Raw genomic sequence first — 20664 nt, 5'->3', positions numbered from 1 at the left:
GTTTTGGATATCGCAATTTATCTCTTCAGTTGTATGTAGGTAGGATGTAACTTAATTATTCATTAAGTTTAGGTCCCAACGTGAGAACCTATGGCCCATTGGTTATATAATGAATGTACGGTGATCGTATCTTCGTGCACTGTTTTCTCCAATCATTTATTCCATTGGTGGTTCATTGGCGATGCAAGGAATATAGGAGATTTGATTCTGATTTTACTTATTTATTGTATGTAATAGTCTAGTTATTAAGAACATATTATGTTGCTATATTGTATAAAGTAAATAATACGATTGAAACTGACCCGCAAGACAAACATATCGAAGGCAATCGATGACCGGAAGTGATGTCTGTATCGTAGCGGTGTTTTCATGTAGTTCACAAGCTGAATAAACACTTGGCATACTGCAACACACTCTCGCCTATTTGTATGTGTCTGTATGTTTGTTGTATACTTATTTACATACATTTGAATGTAATTATTATCTAAATAACTTATATTTTTATTGTTTTTTATTCTTATGTTAATAAAGATAATTTAGCTGTTAGGAGTATAACAAGAAGCAAAATTGTCGAAATCGCAATGTCCTTGATAGTATGGAATAAAAAATTAAAGGGAATGTAATTAATGGGATTTCTATAACATTTCTTACATTTTAATATATAGTATAATTCAGAAAATGCTAGAAAAATCTGCACATAAAAGATAGATAAGAATAACTTACCAAACAGCTTAGTTAGCTTTCTTCTGTAGGCCACGTACAATTAATCGATGTCGAAAAATTATATATGTATTATATAATGCTTTAATCCTCCCATATGTAATATGACAAAGTCACAAGTTTTTTACTGTAACATCTAAATTAGAACCTTCCACAACGACCACCTTCTTTTCAACAACAACACCAACAGCCTGTAAATTCCCACTGCTGGGCTAAAGGCCTCCTCTCCCTTTGAGGAGAAGGCTTTGGAATATATTCCACCACGCTGTTCCAACGCGGGTTGGTGGAATACACATGTGGAAGAATTTCTATGAAATTTGTCACATGCAGGTTTGCTCACGATGTTTTCCTTCACCACTGAGCACGAGATGAATTATAAAGACAAATTAAGCACATGAATCTCGGTGCTTGCCTGGGTTTGAACCCGAATCATCGGTTAAGATGCACGCGTTCTAACCACTGGGCCATCTCAACTCTCTTCTTTTCAAATTAAATAAAAAATAAGAAATCTGAATAAAATACTTTTTCTTTTATTTTAAAAATTTGCAGTTGATTTAACTGGATAACAACATCGCGAAGGCTTAAACCGTAAAGTTAGAAATAAACTCGACTTCGATTGAACTCTGAGTTAATTTAAACCAAAGTTGAAAGTTTGTTGTTAGCTGATCGTTGAAAAGTTAATTGCGAACTTACGTTACGTTACGTTAAAGTTATCACGATTTTTTTTAAATATATTTGATAAATATATATGTATATGATACTACCCGGTAACATCTAAAGTGAAAGTTAAAAATCTTTATTCAATATAGAAGTGTTTACAGCTGCTTATTAATAGTCAAAAAATCTACCACCGCCGGTTCAGAATTTAAGACCTCGGACCTGGGAAGAACCGGCGGAAGTAACTCCCGCTGAGTTACTTCCGCCGGTCCAGCTGATGCTGATATAAATATATACCAGTTGACTTCCGGGCAGGATACATTACATACATATATAATTGCATTTAACTAATATGATTGTATTTTTTACATGTTGAAAAATAGTAACTACCGAGTTTCTTGCCGGTACTTCTCGGTAGAATCTACTTTCCGAACCGGTGGTAGCTTCACTTAATTGTTAAATGACGATTCAAAAGTGGTTGCAAAAGCCCACTTGAATAAAGTTTATTTTGATTGATTAATTGATTGATTGATTGATATCTGTTTTTTTCTTTTTTTTTTCATGCTTCCCTCACATCTCCAATACGCTACCAATCCTGGGAACTAAGATGATATATAGATGATAAAAAAGCGTGGAGCTAATACTTGACTTCCACAGAGGATTACAAACTTTAATTTTATTTGACTAACATGACCACGTCCGCACTGAAGAAATAACATTCGATGATAACACATCATCACATCACATTGAGTCTTAGATTCTTGTACGATACGGGGTCTAATAAACCTCGTACATGTATTATGTAGCTTTCATACGAGGTCTTATACGCCTCGTACCGCAGGAATGGAAAAAATAAAAAATACCGTCAACATGTTAAAGCCTTAATGTTAATAAAGAATGAAATGATAATTAATTAATTTGTTGGGTATCTTGTCTGACTGTAAATAGAATAGCACATAATTCTAATATATAATATTAATTAAATGTTTGATAGTTTTGCTTTAATATAAAAACATTGCAAGTAACTTATTCATGTTAGGAAACCTGTTTAAAATTAAATTGGTTGATTAGCTTTAATAAATTGATACACAATTCCACTAATTGATATAAATGAATGCTATAACTTATCACTAACTAACACACAATTTTTACTTTTTAAAAAATTCGAATTGCTTTTTTCAATTTCAGTTTTCATTTATTTTTAATATCTAAGGAGGTTACTTAGGAAATTGTTAACATAAATACAACTTGAACTTTTCTTTATTCATTCGCAAGCCGCTTCGCTTGCTTTTATTCTTATAGGAATCAACCAAGCGATAGAGCTGACAATTTCAAGTATTTCCGTCGTACAGCGAATTTCCAACAAACAATATCCCATACGTTTAGTAATAACCTTTCTAAAATGGTTTTGAAAAATCAATAAATTTCATCACTTGAATTTCGACCCAAAGACATGTAGCGAAAGACTTAAAATATCTATTTGTAATAGGGCTATTTGTATTTGATCCACTGAAGACCGACTGCATCAAAAGACAATACAACTATCAATATTTAACAAGTCATATATTCAAAATTATAGAAGTATTTTAGTTTGCTTAAATAAAAACCGGTATCAGGCAAAATTTTCATATTACTATTGAATAAAAACGGACGTACAGATATGTCTTCTATGTAGTAATGATCCTTCTAATGGAAATTTCTTTTGAACGAAGACTGGCAGATTCGAAATATTTTAATATGCACACACAACAACAATGGGCACACACGCCCAAATGAACACTTCCTGTTGCACGCCCGTGTGGTTAGGTACCACAGATATTCTACTGCCAAACAAGAGTATTCAGTATTGTCGTTTTGATTTCAAGGGTGAGTGAGTCAATTGACCATGTAAGGAATGGTTAATATTTCTTACAACGCAATATTCTATGGGCAGTTGTGACCAATTACCATCAAGTGGCTCAAATGCTCTCCAAACTACTGCTGAGCCGAGATGGCCCAGTAAGGCGAGATGGTCAAGTAGTTAGAACGCGTGCATCTTAACCGATGATTGCGGGTTCAAACCCATGTAAGCACCACTGAATATTCCTTATTATGTGCTTAGTTTGTCTGTATAATTCATCTTGTGTTCGGCGGTGAAGGAAAACATCGTGAGGAAACCTGCATGTGTCTACTTTCATAGAAATTATGCCACATGTGTATTCCAGCAACTGTCATTAAAACAGTGGTATATGTTCCAATCTTTCTCCTCAAAGGGAAGGAAGGAAAGGAAAATTTATAGGCTGTTATTGTAAACCATACCATAAGACACAACTTGGTATCGGAAAGCCGGGAAATAAACATCGCCGAACCTATTACCATATCTATGCAATAACACAGCAGTATTCATAAGACCGCCGTTGTTCCCAATTTAATCCGGATCCTCTGATCCGCGAGACATCCGTCATCCCGACGCGCTGATAAATGGAAGTTTTATCGGAGTAAGTTTGCGGTGCGGATGCTGATGTTACAAGATAACACTATTTGCGAAATTGGAGCTTTGTAAGGGATAGTTCGGTCAGATAGGTAAATCTGTTTGAACAACAATAATTCTTGATTTAAGATACGACGTACTTTGACGTTTCGGGGTATTCTACCGAGGGTATTGTCGCTTTATTTATCCGAATCTAATTTACGTTTGGCTGGACTAATCAAATGATCTTATCAATTTGGTAAATATAATTAAAATAATGTTTTTGTTTTATGTCCATTTACTTGGTGCAGGGCTTTGTGCAATTCTGGGTGGGTACCAACCACTCATCAGACATTCTATTGCCAAACAACAGTACTCAGTATTATTGTGCTCCGGTTTGAATAGTGAGTGAGCCAGTACAACTAAAGCACAAGGCACATAATATCTTAGATCACAGTGGTGGTGTTAAGAGCTGAGATGGTCGGGTGGTTAGAACGCGTGCATCTTAACCGATGATTGCGGGTTCAAACCCAGGCAAGCACCACTATTTATATGTGCTTAATTTGTGTTTATAATTCATCTCGTGCTCGGCGCTGATGGAAATTCTGCAACATGTGCATTCCACCAACCTGCGTTGCAACAGCTTGGAGGAATATGTTCCAAACCCTCTCCTTAATGGAAGAGGAGGCCTCATCTCAGCAGTGGGAAATGCCTGTACATTTCCCACTTACTTTAGTTAGGTTATAACTTTGGTTTTAGACATGATTTTAGAGTAACGAAGTCTCCTGAAATTTTATATGGTCTGATCAGCTCTTTTTTAACCAAAACCAAAAAAGCAGATTTGTACGTCCGGGATTATCTCTTGAATTACGTTATGGATGATTACAGATATATTTTTTCAGGAAAGGTTTTGGTATATTTGATACCAGGCTCTGGTGAAGTTTTGGATATCGCAATTTATCTCTTCAGTTGTATGTAGGTAGGATGTAACTTAATTATTCATTAAGTTTAGGTCCCAACGTGAGAACCTATGGCCCATTGGTTATATAATGAATGTACGGTGATCGTATCTTCGTGCACTGTTTTCTCCAATCATTTATTCCATTGGTGGTTCATTGGCGATGCAAGGAATATAGGAGATTTGATTCTGATTTTACTTATTTATTGTATGTAATAGTCTAGTTATTAAGAACATATTATGTTGCTATATTGTATAAAGTAAATAATACGATTGAAACTGACCCGCAAGACAAACATATCGAAGGCAATCGATGACCGGAAGTGATGTCTGTATCGTAGCGGTGTTTTCATGTAGTTCACAAGCTGAATAAACACTTGGCATACTGCAACACACTCTCGCCTATTTGTATGTGTCTGTATGTTTGTTGTATACTTATTTACATACATTTGAATGTAATTATTATCTAAATAACTTATATTTTTATTGTTTTTTATTCTTATGTTAATAAAGATAATTTAGCTGTTAGGAGTATAACAAGAAGCAAAATTGTCGAAATCGCAATGTCCTTGATAGTATGGAATAAAAAATTAAAGGGAATGTAATTAATGGGATTTCTATAACATTTCTTACATTTTAATATATAGTATAATTCAGAAAATGCTAGAAAAATCTGCACATAAAAGATAGATAAGAATAACTTACCAAACAGCTTAGTTAGCTTTCTTCTGTAGGCCACGTACAATTAATCGATGTCGAAAAATTATATATGTATTATATAATGCTTTAATCCTCCCATATGTAATATGACAAAGTCACAAGTTTTTTACTGTAACATCTAAATTAGAACCTTCCACAACGACCACCTTCTTTTCAACAACAACACCAACAGCCTGTAAATTCCCACTGCTGGGCTAAAGGCCTCCTCTCCCTTTGAGGAGAAGGCTTTGGAATATATTCCACCACGCTGTTCCAACGCGGGTTGGTGGAATACACATGTGGAAGAATTTCTATGAAATTTGTCACATGCAGGTTTGCTCACGATGTTTTCCTTCACCACTGAGCACGAGATGAATTATAAAGACAAATTAAGCACATGAATCTCGGTGCTTGCCTGGGTTTGAACCCGAATCATCGGTTAAGATGCACGCGTTCTAACCACTGGGCCATCTCAACTCTCTTCTTTTCAAATTAAATAAAAAATAAGAAATCTGAATAAAATACTTTTTCTTTTATTTTAAAAATTTGCAGTTGATTTAACTGGATAACAACATCGCGAAGGCTTAAACCGTAAAGTTAGAAATAAACTCGACTTCGATTGAACTCTGAGTTAATTTAAACCAAAGTTGAAAGTTTGTTGTTAGCTGATCGTTGAAAAGTTAATTGCGAACTTACGTTACGTTACGTTAAAGTTATCACGATTTTTTTAAATATATTTGATAAATATATATGTATATGATACTACCCGGTAACATCTAAAGTGAAAGTTAAAAATCTTTATTCAATATATGTGTTTACAGTTGCTTATTAATAGTCAAAAAATCTACCACCGCCGGTTCAGAATTTAAGACCACGGACCTGGGAAGAACCGTCGGAAGTAACTCCCGCTGAGTTACTTCCGCCGGTCCAGCTAATGCTGATATAAATATATACCAGTTGACTTCCGGGCAGGATACATTACATACATATATAATTGCATTTAACTAATATGATTGTATTTTTTACATGTTGAAAAATAGTAACTACTGAGTTTCTTGCCGGTACTTCTCGGTAGAATCTACTTTCCGAACCGGTGGTAGCTTCACTTAATTGTTAAATGACGATTCAAAAGTGGTTGCAAAAGCCCACTTGAATAAAATTTATTTTGATTGATTAATTGATTGATTGATTGATATCTGTTTTTTTCTTTTTTTTCATGATTCCCTCACATCTCCAATACGCTACCAATCGTGGGAACTATGATGATATATAGATGATAAAAAAGCGTGGAGCTAATACTTGACTTCCACAGAGGATTACAAACTTTAATTTTATTTGACTAACATGACCACGTCCGCACTGAAGAAATAACATTCGATGATAACACATCATCACATCACATTGAGTCTTAGATTCTTGTACGATACGGGGTCTAATAAACCTCGTACATGTATTATGTAGCTTTCATACGAGGTCTTATACGCCTAGTACCGCAGGAATGGAAAAAATAAAAAATACCGTCAACATGTTAAAGCCTTAATGTTAATAAAGAATGAAATGATAATTAATTAATTTGTTGGGTATCTTGTCTGACTGTAAATAGAATAGCATATAATTCTAATATATAATATTAATTAAATGTTTGATAGTTTTGCTTTAATATAAACACATTGCAAGTAACTTATGCATGTTAGGAAACCTGTTTAAAATTAAATTGGTTGATTAGCTTTAATAAATTGATACACCATTCCACTAATTGATATAAATGAATGCTATAACTTATCACTAACTAACACACAATTTTTACTATTTAAAAATTCGAATTGCTTTTTTCAATTTAAGTTTTCATTTATTTTTAATATCTAAGGAGGTTACTTAGGAAATTGTTAACATAAATACAACTTGAACTTTTCTTTATTCATTCGCAAGCCGCTTCGCTTGCTTTTATTCTTATAGGAATCAACCAAGCGATAGAGCTGACAATTTCAAGTATTTCCGTCGTACAGCGAATTTCCAACAAACGAGTAACTCTCAAAGTGTAGAAAATTTTGACGTTCTATTTACTGGCAATAATAAACTTTAGCGTGAGAGTTGATGCTTTTCATTGAAATTTTTAAAAGTTAATAGAAAAAATATTATATAAAAAGATAGACTATCTACTCCCCGGATTCTAATTATCGTTGTATATTAATATAATCCTGTAAAAATACTATTAGGCTAAGTCCTCCTCGAGGAGAATGTTGAAAGCTTGCATACCACTGCAATACGGGTTGGTGGGTAAACACGTGGCAGATCCTTGAAATCAGACACATACAGGTTACTTCACGACGTTTACCTTCTTTGCTGAATATGAGATAAATTTATTACACAAATTAAGCACACGAAAAGTCAGTAGTGATTGGCTGGGTTTGACTCGAAATAAACTGCTAAGATGCACGCGTTCTTAGAAGTATTAACGCATATTTTGACGTGTTGGTAGTGTTGTTACATAGTTCCAACACGTCTGGAGTTGGAACTATGTAACACCCGGTCATTCCAGTTCCAACTCCAGACGAGTTGGAACTATGTAACACCACTACTAACACCCGGTCATTCCAGGCTGTTACTTAGAATTTTTCGACAACAACCCTTATGGGTTGTTGTCGAAAAATTCGCGGAATGGAATACATTTATATTTATTCCATTCCGCGGGGTTTCGAACCTAAAGCTTTATATTTTACCACTAAACCAACAAGGAAGTAAAGCCTACGTATACGTTTTTATATATAAAGATATTTCACTTGTATGTCAAAGATTTATAAAAGAACCCCGTATCCGTGTGCCCGATTATAGCCGCGCGACAGACTATTTGCTTTCAACGAACATTCTATTGATCGAAGGCTTCCCCGTGATTGGCTGTCATTTATCATAATGTCGCATATCATGCTCTATATTGAATTAAGGTAACGAAAGGGGGGATTATTATTTAAAACTATTTTTAGGCTATTTGTATTGCCGGACGAGTATACGGGCCTGATGGTAAGTTACCACCGTCCATAGACAATGGAACTGTAAGAAATATTAACAATTCCTTTCATCGCCAATGCGCCACCAACCTTGGGAACTAAGATGTTATCCCTTGTGCCTATAGTTACACTGGCTCACTCACCTACGAACCGGCACACAGCAATACTAATTACTGTTGTTTAGCGGTAAAATATCTGATGAGTGGGTGGTACCTACCCAAACGCGCTTGAACAAAGCCCTACCACCAAGTAAACTTTTTATAATACGTTAATAGATGATCGTATTATCAGAGCAACTAAATTTACCTGTATAATATATATGTTGAATAAAATTTAAAATTGGAATTCGTAAAATATTTTTTTAGTTTCTGCAGTCTTTTTGTTTGAAAGAAAATTCTATTCCAAATTTAAAATGTGACGGTTGAAGCGGAGTGTTGATCGTCGGTAAGGCAGGCCATTGTCTTTTATGTATCCGTCCTTTTTTACGTATCTGTTCCGGCTTCACGCCAAACAACCCGTACACCGCGTAAAGTTTTTTGAAATAACTAATCAATAAACACACATATTATTATAAACAATATATTAATATAAACTGGTAGATATAGGACACAAGTGAAACGCGCTGTAGCTCATTACGCACTGACTTTATTGGCGCTCATCTGTGGTGACGCAGCACGCACCTATATATACTTATTTATCTACTATTTCCTCCCCCCTTATTTGACAATTATTTTTATCTAAAAATATTTTTTATAGTTTACTCTAGGAATATTTCTCAAAACCATCTTAGTTTGCGTCCTCGTCGAGGGAACTGATGCAAGTTTCACATCACTTCGGTGTTGATTTTCCTCCTCACTTCGATTACTGTTCCCCGGTTGAACCAGTTGGTTTTTAGACACATTCCTTGACAAAACAATTTGATTTTTGTGTTTTTTAACATTAATACCTTCACAAGTCTTTATTAAGTATAACACTTTACCCAACTGTTTGATAATAGTACCTTTACACCACACATATCTATTTTTATTTATAAAAGATTTAAACATCACTACATCGTCTGGTTTAAAATTAGTTCTTAATTTTCCGCCGTGATATTTAGTCTGCAAGCACTGTTTGTTTTGAACATGATTATTCAGACGAGGGGACGAAGGCGACGGATGAGGAATTAAAAGATCTAGTATTGACCTCAGTTGACGACCGAATACCAGTTTCGCGGGAGACACCCCCGTTGTACTATGCACAGAATTCCGATAGTCGAATAAATATTTTAATAACCTATTATTCATATCTTGCGCATTTTCACCTAGCAACAAAGCTGTTTTTATGCCCTTTTTCACTATTTTAACATAAGTCTCTGCTTGGCCGTTACTGGAGGGATGGTATGCCGGCGAGGTCAAGTGACATATTCCGTTTAATTTACAAAATGCATTAAACTCCTCAGATGTAAATGAAGTGCCGTTATCGCTCACGATTGTTTGAGGTACCCCGAACCTAGACATGAATTCACATAATTTACTAATAACCGATCCCGATGTTATATTGTTATTCATATTAAAACACTCAACCCACTTACTGTAAGCATCAACTATTACAAAAAACATTTTATTCTGAATTGGTCCAAGGAAATCTATATGAATTCTATTGAATGGTTGTGTCGGATACGGCCAGGGCGCCGGCGGAGCGCGGGGTGGCGATTGCCGCATACTAATGCATGTTGAACAATCTCCGATCATTTTTTCTATCGCTTCATCAATTCCCGGAAACCAAAATCTAGAACGGGCCTCCGCCTTAGTTTTTACTATACCTAAATGTGACTTGTGTAATTCTAATAATATGTGTTTACGTAAATTTTCTGGAATAACTACCTTATGCCCCCGCATTAAAATTCCATTTTCTAATGATAACTGCAACCTACATTTAAAATATGGTAATAAATTACAATCATAAACTTTCCGAGGCCAACCCTTAAAGACATAATCACTAACTTGAGTGAGTACCGGGTCATTTTTAGTCTCATGTTTTAACTGATCTAATGTCACCGGTAAACATCCTTCTAAAATAAAATTGACGTATGTAGCCGTCTCGTTCCATCCACGTACACTACCGGCGTCTTCGCGAGTTCCTCCCGGACTAATACTCGCAGCTCCGTCGGTCGACGCCGCTGCTGTCGCCGGCCGAATCCCGCGCGATAAGAAATCTGCACTATTGTTGGCGCTTTTGACATACTCAATGGTGTAGTTATATGCTGACAAAAATATTGCATACCTTTGCAACCTATTTGCAGACACCTCTGGAATACCCCTATGGGAACCGAAAATTGAAATAAGCGGCTTGTGGTCGGTTCTTAATATAAACGGCTCGGATCTAGCATATAAATATTGATGAAACCGGCGTACCCCAAAGATTATAGCCGTGGCTTCTTTTTGTATTTGAGAATACTTTTTTTCAGCTGAGTTTAGCGTTCGTGAAGCGAACGAAACTGGACGTTCTAAGCCGTCGGCTCCGACCTGCGATAACACCGCCCCTAGCCCGTAAGGTGAAGCGTCCACCGTTAATATGATTTTTGCGGTTGAATCAAAATGAGCTAATACGTTTTCTGAAGTTAAAAATGTTTTTACTTCCAAAAACGCCCTTTCGTGTTGCGGGGACCACGACCATTTAGCTCCTTTTTTTAATAAATCATACAGAGGGGCTAAGTGCGTGGATGCATTGGGTACAAAATTCCTATAATAATTAATTAAACCTAAAAACGACTGTAATTCTTTTAAATTTTTAGGGACTGCAGCTTCTAAAATTGCTTTAACTTTTTCTGACGATTTCCTTATCCCGTTTTTATCAATTATATATCCGAGATAATTTATTTCATTTTTGAAAAATTCACATTTCTCTTTTCTTAAAGTTAAGCCCGAATCTTTTAATCTATCGAAAACTAATTTTAACCTAGCCCAATGTTCCACCTTGTCTTTTCCTGTAATAAGGATATCATCCAAAAAGCAAAGTACGCCATCTATCCCCGATAAAATACTTTCCATGGCCCTCTGAAATATGGCGGGGGCCGAAGACAACCCGAACACAAGCCGTTTAAATTTAAATAACCCTTTGTGTGTGTTTATACAAGTGACATGTTTATCATCTAGCAATTCGAACTGATTATACGCTGAAGACATGTCTAATTTTGAAAATTGTTCCCCACCATGTAATCGTGTAAATAGTTCTTGTATAGTCGGTAAAGGATATTTCTCCACTAATAACTGTTTGTTTAACGTTTGTGAATAATCAGCGCATAGACGAACCGTACCGTTATGTTTTAACACCGGCACAATAGGTGACGCGTATTCCGAGAACTCGACGGGCTCGATGACCTTGATCTGCAATAAACGGCTTATTTCTTTATCTATTTTATCCCTTAACGCAAACGGAACCGGCCTGGCTTTCATAAAAACTGGTTTTGCATTTTCTTTCAAGTGCAATTTTATTTTATATTTATTAAAACAACCTAATTCGTCGGTAAAAATATCCGAGTATTTTTTTAAAAATGATTGCAATTCCGATTCCGGTACCGACGACACATGATAACAACCGTTAATTGGTGATAATTCTAAATTAAATTTTGAAATAAAATCGCGACCAAGCAATGGCGGCCCTCCATTTTGTATGACATAGAAATCTAATACGTTTGTTTTATTGTTGTATGTCACTGGTAACCTAGCTATACCTAAACTTTGAATTAAGCCTCCGTTATAACTGATAAGCTTTTTGTTGGTAGGAATTAAAGTAACACTGTTAAAATAAGAATAATAAGTTTTATCTGATATAGCGGTTACAGACGACCCACTATCAATTTGAAATTTTAATAAAATATTATTGATAGATATTGTTTCGGTCATAGGCCCCCCGTTATTACTGCGAATATTAAAAAACTCACCGTCGTCACCCTCGTTCACCTCATCTGAGTCTACGTAATTGACTTTTTTACACATTCGGTGCAGGTGACCCTTATTATTGCACTTCTTACACCGGTAATTTACAAAGCGACACTCACTAGATTTGTGATTCTTTCGACCACACACGGAACACTTATCACCGTCACTACGATTGGTGCGGCCCTTTGTCATTTTAAACAAAGGGTCAACGCTGACTCCTTCTGCTGTGCCTGCTGCCGTAGTCGCCATGCGTGCACACCGCACGCCCTCCGCCAGGTCAACCGCCTTTGCCATCGACAACTCCCCGATTTCCATTGCGAAGAGTTTTTCTTTTTCGGTACCCGGAAGCATCCCCATCACAAATTTGTCTAGCAAAGCTTCTTCTAAATTCTTGAAACTGCAATGGCTCGCTAGACCTCGTAACCGCGCCGCCCACTGCGCATGCGACTCCCCCGGTCGCTGCGACGCCGCGTAAAAGTGATGACGTTCTGCAAACCCGCAGCGCTTTGGAGTAAAATGTACATCCAAAACTCGTACAATTTCCACATAACTCACTGCGTCAAGAGTTTTTGGAAAAACGAGATTGCTGGCCAGTTGATAAGTGCTCTCGTCGAATGCGCTGAGCAATATGGCGCGCCTTTTAAGACCTCCTTTGTCCGATTCACCATCGATGTCATTTGCCACGAACCACTGCTGGAGTCGACTTTTATATGTGACCCAATCTTGATGCTGATGATTAAATGTAGTTATATTTCCAAAAAACGGCTTTGAATTGGAAAACATTTTAATCCGCCTCAATTCCTTTGTTCGTTTTTTATTTTTCGCTTTGTGGGTAGATGTTCCTCGTCGCCACTGGTAGATATAGGACACAAGTGAAACGCGCTGTAGCTCATTACGCACTGACTTTATTGGCGCTCATCTGTGGTGACGCAGCACGCACCTATATATACTTATTTATCTACTATAAACAATATCACGACAAATGACTTATGCAGAAACTAAAAAAAAAATACTTTTTTACAGATAACAAAAAATATTTTAGTCTTTATTCGAATAATACCTTAGAAGCATAAGTTATAGGGATAAATAATATAGGCTTTAAGCCCGACTAGTTAGGTACCTCAAGGATCGTATATCCCATCACTAAACAATAATATTGTAACGAAATTGTCATGTACTGGTTTGAAGGGTGAATAAACCAGGGTAACTACAGGACCAAGGATTTTTTTATTTAGTTTACAACATCCACAGGCTCGCAGATGCCCGTGCCTTTTTTACATTTTACATTAAACATTTTGGCGTTATATATTATATATTTTTACTAAACATCAGCTGATTTCATTTTTGTCATCTTCTTGGGAGACTGAAACATTTTTTTTCTTGTTTTTTATATATTTTAAAATAATATACACATAATCCATAATAAGCTAGCATTATAGTTCTCAAGGTTGGCGCTTTGATGATATTATGAGGAATCATTACTAATTATTAGAGTACCAATATCTATGGGTACCCTACCCTAGCTGACATAAATAGAAAAAAAGCCTATGAAAAGCTAACGCCGCTTCAGAATGTAAATTCTACGGAACAGTAATTTGGTCATAGCAAAACTAATTGAACTAGGCGGTAATTGGATCTATTCATGTCGAAAACGTATCGAATTTAGTTATATATTTACAAAAAATTAAGCCTAAACAATAAATGAATGACATAAAAACGTTTAACGTTCTAACAATCTATACTAGTATTATAAATCCAAAAGTAACTCGATCTGTTTGTCTCTCTTTCACGCCAAAACAAAAACGAAACAAAAACAAAACCGATTTAAATGAAATTTGTTTTACAAATAGTCTAGAGCCCGATAAAGGACATAGGCTACTTTTTTGGAAACAAAGAGGTAATACCTCTTTCTATACCAATCATCAACGTCATATTTTAAGTGAATTTGTAATTTGTAAATACATTCATATTCTACGCGAGCAAAGTCGTTGGTAACAGCTAGTATATTTATAAATCAGCAAATTTTATTAGTTGACGTACCACGCAATTAAACAATGAATGCGGAATAAGAATTAAATTACAGACACAGATAAATTCACAACGAATTACATTAAAACCGTATTTGATTTTTCATATTGAAAAAGTTTAAACAAATCTTCATTACCATTTTTATAAAACAAAGTCCAATAAAAATACCATAGTATAAAACAAAGTCGCTCATCGCTGTTTGTCCCTATGTTTTGATATTTAAAGTTACACAACGGATTTTGATGCGGTTTAGTACATAGATTGATTCAAAGTGAAGGTTTATATCGTCATGGTAGCATGCGACCCGTGGCGTCCGCCGACAGACGGAGAGGGTACCGCTGGTTTTTTAGAGGGTAAACCCAGTGGACCTTGTCGCACTCGGCGTCCAGGGAACCAGGGTGTCCCACACGCCCCCCTCCCATTTTCCATCACATGGGGGAAGCGCGTAAGGCGTTTTTCAAGCGAGAAAAAATAAAGGTGAAGGTTTATATATATAATACATGCACAATATAGTAGAGAAACACAGAACATTTTAGAGGTTTTAAAGTGATGTCATAAATAAACACATTTTTTGCGCTTAAATTGCAAGCCCTAAGACATAGATCAAAATAACTACATTGTACACATTAGAAATGTCTTCAAAACAGTCAGTCAGACATTCTATAGTATGTTTTGTATCAGCATTGCATTTGAAACCAAATTACAATCAAATTACATTTGAGTTGCTAGTAAAAAGTATGAATATAATACGTACACATTATAAAGATCTGCAAAACAGTCAGTCAGACGTTCTATAGTATGTTATGTATCAGCATTGCATTTGAAACCAAATTACAATCAAATTACATTTGGGTTGCTAGTAAAAAAATATATTGAAATTTAAATATATCTTGATATTGAAAAAGTTTGAACAGATCTTATTTTTATCATTCAAATCGATAAGTCAATAAATAAATAAAACGAAAAGACGTTAATTAAAGCTGAATTTAAACCGATTGTCGAAAGGAAACCTATGAACTCTTAATGCCGTCTGAACCGCCATGCAATTGAAAGTTGGAACTGGGATCAAGCCAAATAAATGCTTTCTCCCGCTCAGCTGTGCCAAACGACGCGATAAAAACTTGTAACCGTACTCGTGAGCGAATTAAAAGTGATTACTCGTGTTAATCATTCCATGAAATGTTATAAAAACTGTCACAGATTATAAAGAACTAACTAAACATTTCTTATACATATAATAAAATTGGAGTGTCTGTTCTGTTTGTAACATTAAAATACCCCTTTTTTACTCAATGCAATTTTTACCATTTTTGTCTGTCTGTTTGTTCCGGCTAATCTCTGGAACGGCCGGACCGAATTTGACGGGTCTTTCACTGGTAGATAACTGATATAATAAGGAGTAACTTAGGCTACAATATTATTATTTTTTTTGTTAAACTCAAACGCGTACAATGTCCCGGGCACAGCTAGTTAAATAATATATTATTTAAGGAAGCTCTTATATGCAATTTTGAATTATTTGAATAAAATATAAATTTTTCAAGTAGGCTTTCATAAGCACTTTTGAATCGTCATTTATCTATATTAAGTAAAGCCACCAAAGGTTCGGAAAGTACATTCTACTGAGAAGAACCGACAAGGAAATAAGTATTTACCCTTTTTTGACATTTAAAAATACAGTACAGTACATAGTCATATTAGTTTAATACTATATTGTATTTATATATATCATTATTTTTATTTTCTTATTATATATCCTGATAAGAAGTGAACAAGTTATTGACTGAATGCAACGCTTTTTTGTCGTCTGTATAATCTTCTATTGAATAATATACCTTCTTTACTAATAACCTTCTTATATATTTATTTTATTAAAAATTATTTGATGTTATGAAAGGACAAAGTTAAAGTTAAAACTTTTAAGCAACGATCAGCTATAATTATGGAAATATACTAAGCAATTATAATTATAATTTAAACCTATTTGTGCATGTAAATGTAACTTTGCTGGACCAAGGTTTTTCTCTTTGAGAAATGAATTTAAATATGTCATTAGCTAAGATAACAAGCAATACAACAACAGCCTGTAAACTTCCTATTGCTGGGTTAAGGTCTCCTCTCCGTTTGAGGAGGTTTGGAACATATTTCACCACGCTGTTCCAATGCGGTTTGGTGGAATACACATGTAGCAGAATTTCTATGAAATTAGTCGAAATTAGTCACATGCAACCAGCATGTGACTCACACATCCATATATATAGATACACGTCCTCACGACGTTTTCCTTCACCGCTGACACGAGATGAATTATAAACAAAAATGAAGCATATGAATATTCTGTGCTTGCCTGGGTTTGAACCCGTAATCATCGGTTAAGATGCACGCGTCTAAACGTCACAATCTAACCACTAGGCCATCTCGGCTCTTAAGGACAACAAGCATTAATTTCTTTGAAATAAAAAAACTGTACAACATCCTCAGAATCTTAATCTCTCGCTTTACAGGAGACATAATGGCGTTAAATAAAGAATACCATAAAATATTTTCCTAATGAATATCATACTTCTAAGTCCTTTAACTGATTTTATTACTAATTTCAAGACCTTGTAAAATGTTCACGAAACTTAAGTCTACAAATCCCCTAAAATGCGGGATCGAGCCCGCATTAAATAAACGGGATTAGGTAAATATGAACAATATATTTTGTTTGTATCTCGTTAGTCCGGGATCAGCGCGTAGTAATTTGTGGCGACCGATTTCATCCCCGGCTCATCCGTTTGCCTTAGTGATGAGTCATTACAAAAAAAGGATGAAAAATACTTTAGAAGCTTTTCTGAAATTTATAAAAATGGTGACAGTATTGTTGGTTTAAAATAAGTTTTTGATGTACTAAGAATATTTATTTACATAATAACAATTAATAACATTAAATGCTTAAATATATCCAAATATGAACTACAACTAGTTACTGTATAAATCTTGACCGCGTGGAATGGTGACAAGAATGCTAGCAGCATTTCCCCGTTGAATCGCAATTCCGATCTTCTGGACAAAAAACGAACCAACTCTCCTGTCACCAGTGGAGGCAATGAGGCGAGGTGTTATACTTTTGATGAAGCTTTTTGCACCACTACTCCAAGGGCCAAGCGTTTTGACAGCAAATGGGACAAAAAAGTAATTTGATATATACGAATATTTTGATCTTTTTTTTGCTTCAGCTTTTTCCGCAGCGGCACCGGCTCTTAACATTGTTTCTCGGATATGAGACGGGGCTAAGATACTAAGAATTAAATATATTTATAATAAAAATATTGAAATTTTTAATACTAAAAATTATACATAATATACAAATTATAGAAAAACGCGGCATTCAACAGATTATCCTATGGTATTACACCTAAAACCTCTGACCCCTGGCGCCTCTGAATCACAAGATCAATCTGTGAGGTAAATAAGCGCCATATAGTAAATCACCATAAGTGTGGACTAATTTATTAAAAAGGTTGTGTACTACTTTTTAATTCCTTATATTATTTAGTATTCAAAATGATTAATTTGGACTAAAATTAATTTTTTGTTCGGCGATGGAGAACAAATTAGTCATGAAAATTAACGTGTTTCAGACGAACACATTACTTTTTAGACAGTCACCGTTACGTATCTTGCATTATACTCGTATAAAACATTAGAAACTGTCCACTCTGAAAAGTGTTAAGATTTCAATCTTGATATGAAACTTCTCTTAGAATTAGCGCGCCCTGGTGATTTTTATCACGCTGACTGTTTCGTCACTCTTGTCAAGTCCGTGAATATGTATGGAGTTGCGCGCACGTTACGACGTGACAATTGAGTGATATTTGTGTCCGCCGACCGGCGAACAAGCCACTTGACAAAAGTAACGAAACAGTCACCGTGACAAAAATCACCAGTGCGCGTTAGCTCTTAAAGGTAAGGTGTTCATATTTATCAGGTAACATGAATGACAATTATTGGCCGATCAATCATGGAGAAATAATTTCCACAATATTGGTATATGATTTTAAAAGAGTGATGAAGAAGCACTATCGTTCCGGTAGTCAAAAATAAATAAATATGCATTATCCTCCCAAATATTCAAATTGAGACGCACTTCAGATTCTAGATCAACGGAAATTCCACATATATTTTAATGGGAAAGTCATGAGCCAGTTTTAAAACTAGTTTGGAAGTAGTAGTCGTATCTTTTTATGGCACTCAATCAGAAACTTTCTAGAACATTAATATGAAATTGTCATACGTCATTTTTCGTTAGATATGCCGCAGCGATCTGGTTAAATTAATCATTTAATGTAACGCCTAGCCACTTTTATACGGTGGTACTTGTATACGGTGCCGTTCATCTAGCTTAATAACATCACCTTTTTGATCTTCCTTTCTTAGAATCTATATTGATATTACAAATGTGAATGTAACTCTGTCTATCTGTCGCTCTTTCACGACCAAATCGCCGAACCGAATTTGATGGAATTTGGTATGAAGCAACTTGAACTCCTAGAAAGAACATAGGCGACTTTTTACCCAGCACATGACAACATCGCCCTAAAACGCGAGCGAGCGGGATACTACTAGTAGAGTATATAATATAACCTATGCTTTTTAAGTTGATTGAAATAAACGACTTCAAAACTTATAGTCCTCTAGATCCTCGGTTGAAGACACGCTATATCTGTGTTTTATTACTGAAGGCAAAGGTGTTGCACGTAGGTGTGTCCCGTAGCACGGAAGTCCATTAATTTTCGAAATTAATGACTACGTTAATAGAAAAATCGATTTCCTTTTAACGAAAACTAAATCCACTGATGATGACTGGAAGAAAGGCGCCGTTTAAAAAAACTGACTGGTCATTTAATTGAATGGCGAATTTAACCATTTCACTACGACAGATATATAGAATACTAGAAGACCCAAGCACGCGTTACTGTGGCTAAGTTTACATTGAATTATATTGTAGAATAATGTTTTGCCAAAAATCTCTCTCCTCTCTGAAACACGCTAAATATGATGGTACAAAATTCGTGTCAAAATATTCAGCGGCTTTTGAGTACTGTGCGTTGAATAGACAGCGATCACTTTATAGATTTTCATTCCTAAATATACACCAAATGAAATATTCCAATTATATAAATAAAATCTAAAAAAAAGAGTAATTTTAAAACAGCCCATCGCAATCTCTCTGAATTAATAATCATCTCTGATTCTATTGTTATGTAGCATTACGCTAAAAATTGCGATCAATATATTTATACAGAAAATATAAAACCATAGTTAGAAAACCGTTTATTCTGAACCGACTACCATGCAACCATATTGAATCCAGAAAATAGAAATTTGGAAAATAGATTCATATAAAATTAATATCAATACTAATATTATAAATATGAAAGTAACTCTGTCCTTAACCTCTTTACACGTAAAACACTGAACCGATTTAGATGAAATTTTGTACGGATATAGTTTAAGTATCGAAGGGTAAAATGGGGGGTAATGGTTTGTGTGCTGTTAAAAGAAAAGTGTTCATAAATCGATATGATATAACATACTTATACCATACATATTTGGTTTGATTTTCTTGTATAAAAGTAACTATGTCGGTAACAATCAAACCTATTAAGGCTTTAAGGGTAACATAATAAAATACATTGATAACAGATCGCTGTTCGGATGAAAGATTCAGTCGATTTGAAGAGTAACTCTTCGATACATAGTAAACTTCTTGAGTTTTGGCTCAATTAGATTTTGGTTTAGGAAATAGTATTTGAATTCAATTTTTGAAATAAACAAATGTAATAACAGCAGTAAATTTGCCTCAGTTAAGCTGACCAGCTACGGCTCCTCTTTTTGAGGATAATGCTGGGAGATTATTTTACACACTGATTCAATTCTGATTAATGAATTTACATTTGATAGAATTTCATCCGATACAAAATCTACAACAGAGCGATTTTCAAGGCATTTTCTGCCTTGCACTACCACTTTGTGGAATCAGGTTTCGCCGGCGGTTTTTCATCGATACGACTTGGGAATCTTCAAAAATAGAACGTACTCCTTCCTTAAAGGCCAGCAATGCACTTGCAAGCCCCCGGGTGTAGCAGATGTCCATTGGCGGTGGTAATCACTTTCCCGAAGCTGAGCCTGCTCGTTTGCCCTCTATAATAAAAAACAGTTTATCTAAACCATTTAAACCAT

General features: G+C 35.2%; 1 protein-coding gene across 1 annotated transcript; it reads right to left on the bottom strand.

Annotated features, from left to right (window-relative positions):
* Window positions 1-9113: 9113 nt before the first annotated feature.
* Window positions 9114-13369, bottom strand: LOC124536996 (uncharacterized protein K02A2.6-like). Its single transcript, XM_047113697.1, has one exon. The coding sequence runs from the start codon at window positions 13192-13194 to the stop codon at window positions 9226-9228; it is 3969 nt and encodes a 1322-aa protein (XP_046969653.1). The 5' UTR covers window positions 13195-13369; the 3' UTR covers window positions 9114-9225.
* Window positions 13370-20664: the final 7295 nt, after the last annotated feature.

Source organism: Vanessa cardui, chromosome 17, assembly GCF_905220365.1.
Source record: "Vanessa cardui chromosome 17, ilVanCard2.1, whole genome shotgun sequence".
NCBI classification, from domain to species: Eukaryota; Metazoa; Arthropoda; class Insecta; order Lepidoptera; family Nymphalidae; genus Vanessa; species Vanessa cardui.
The sequence above is the reverse complement of the archived record's forward strand: the minus strand, read 5'-3'. Positions and strand labels throughout refer to the sequence as shown.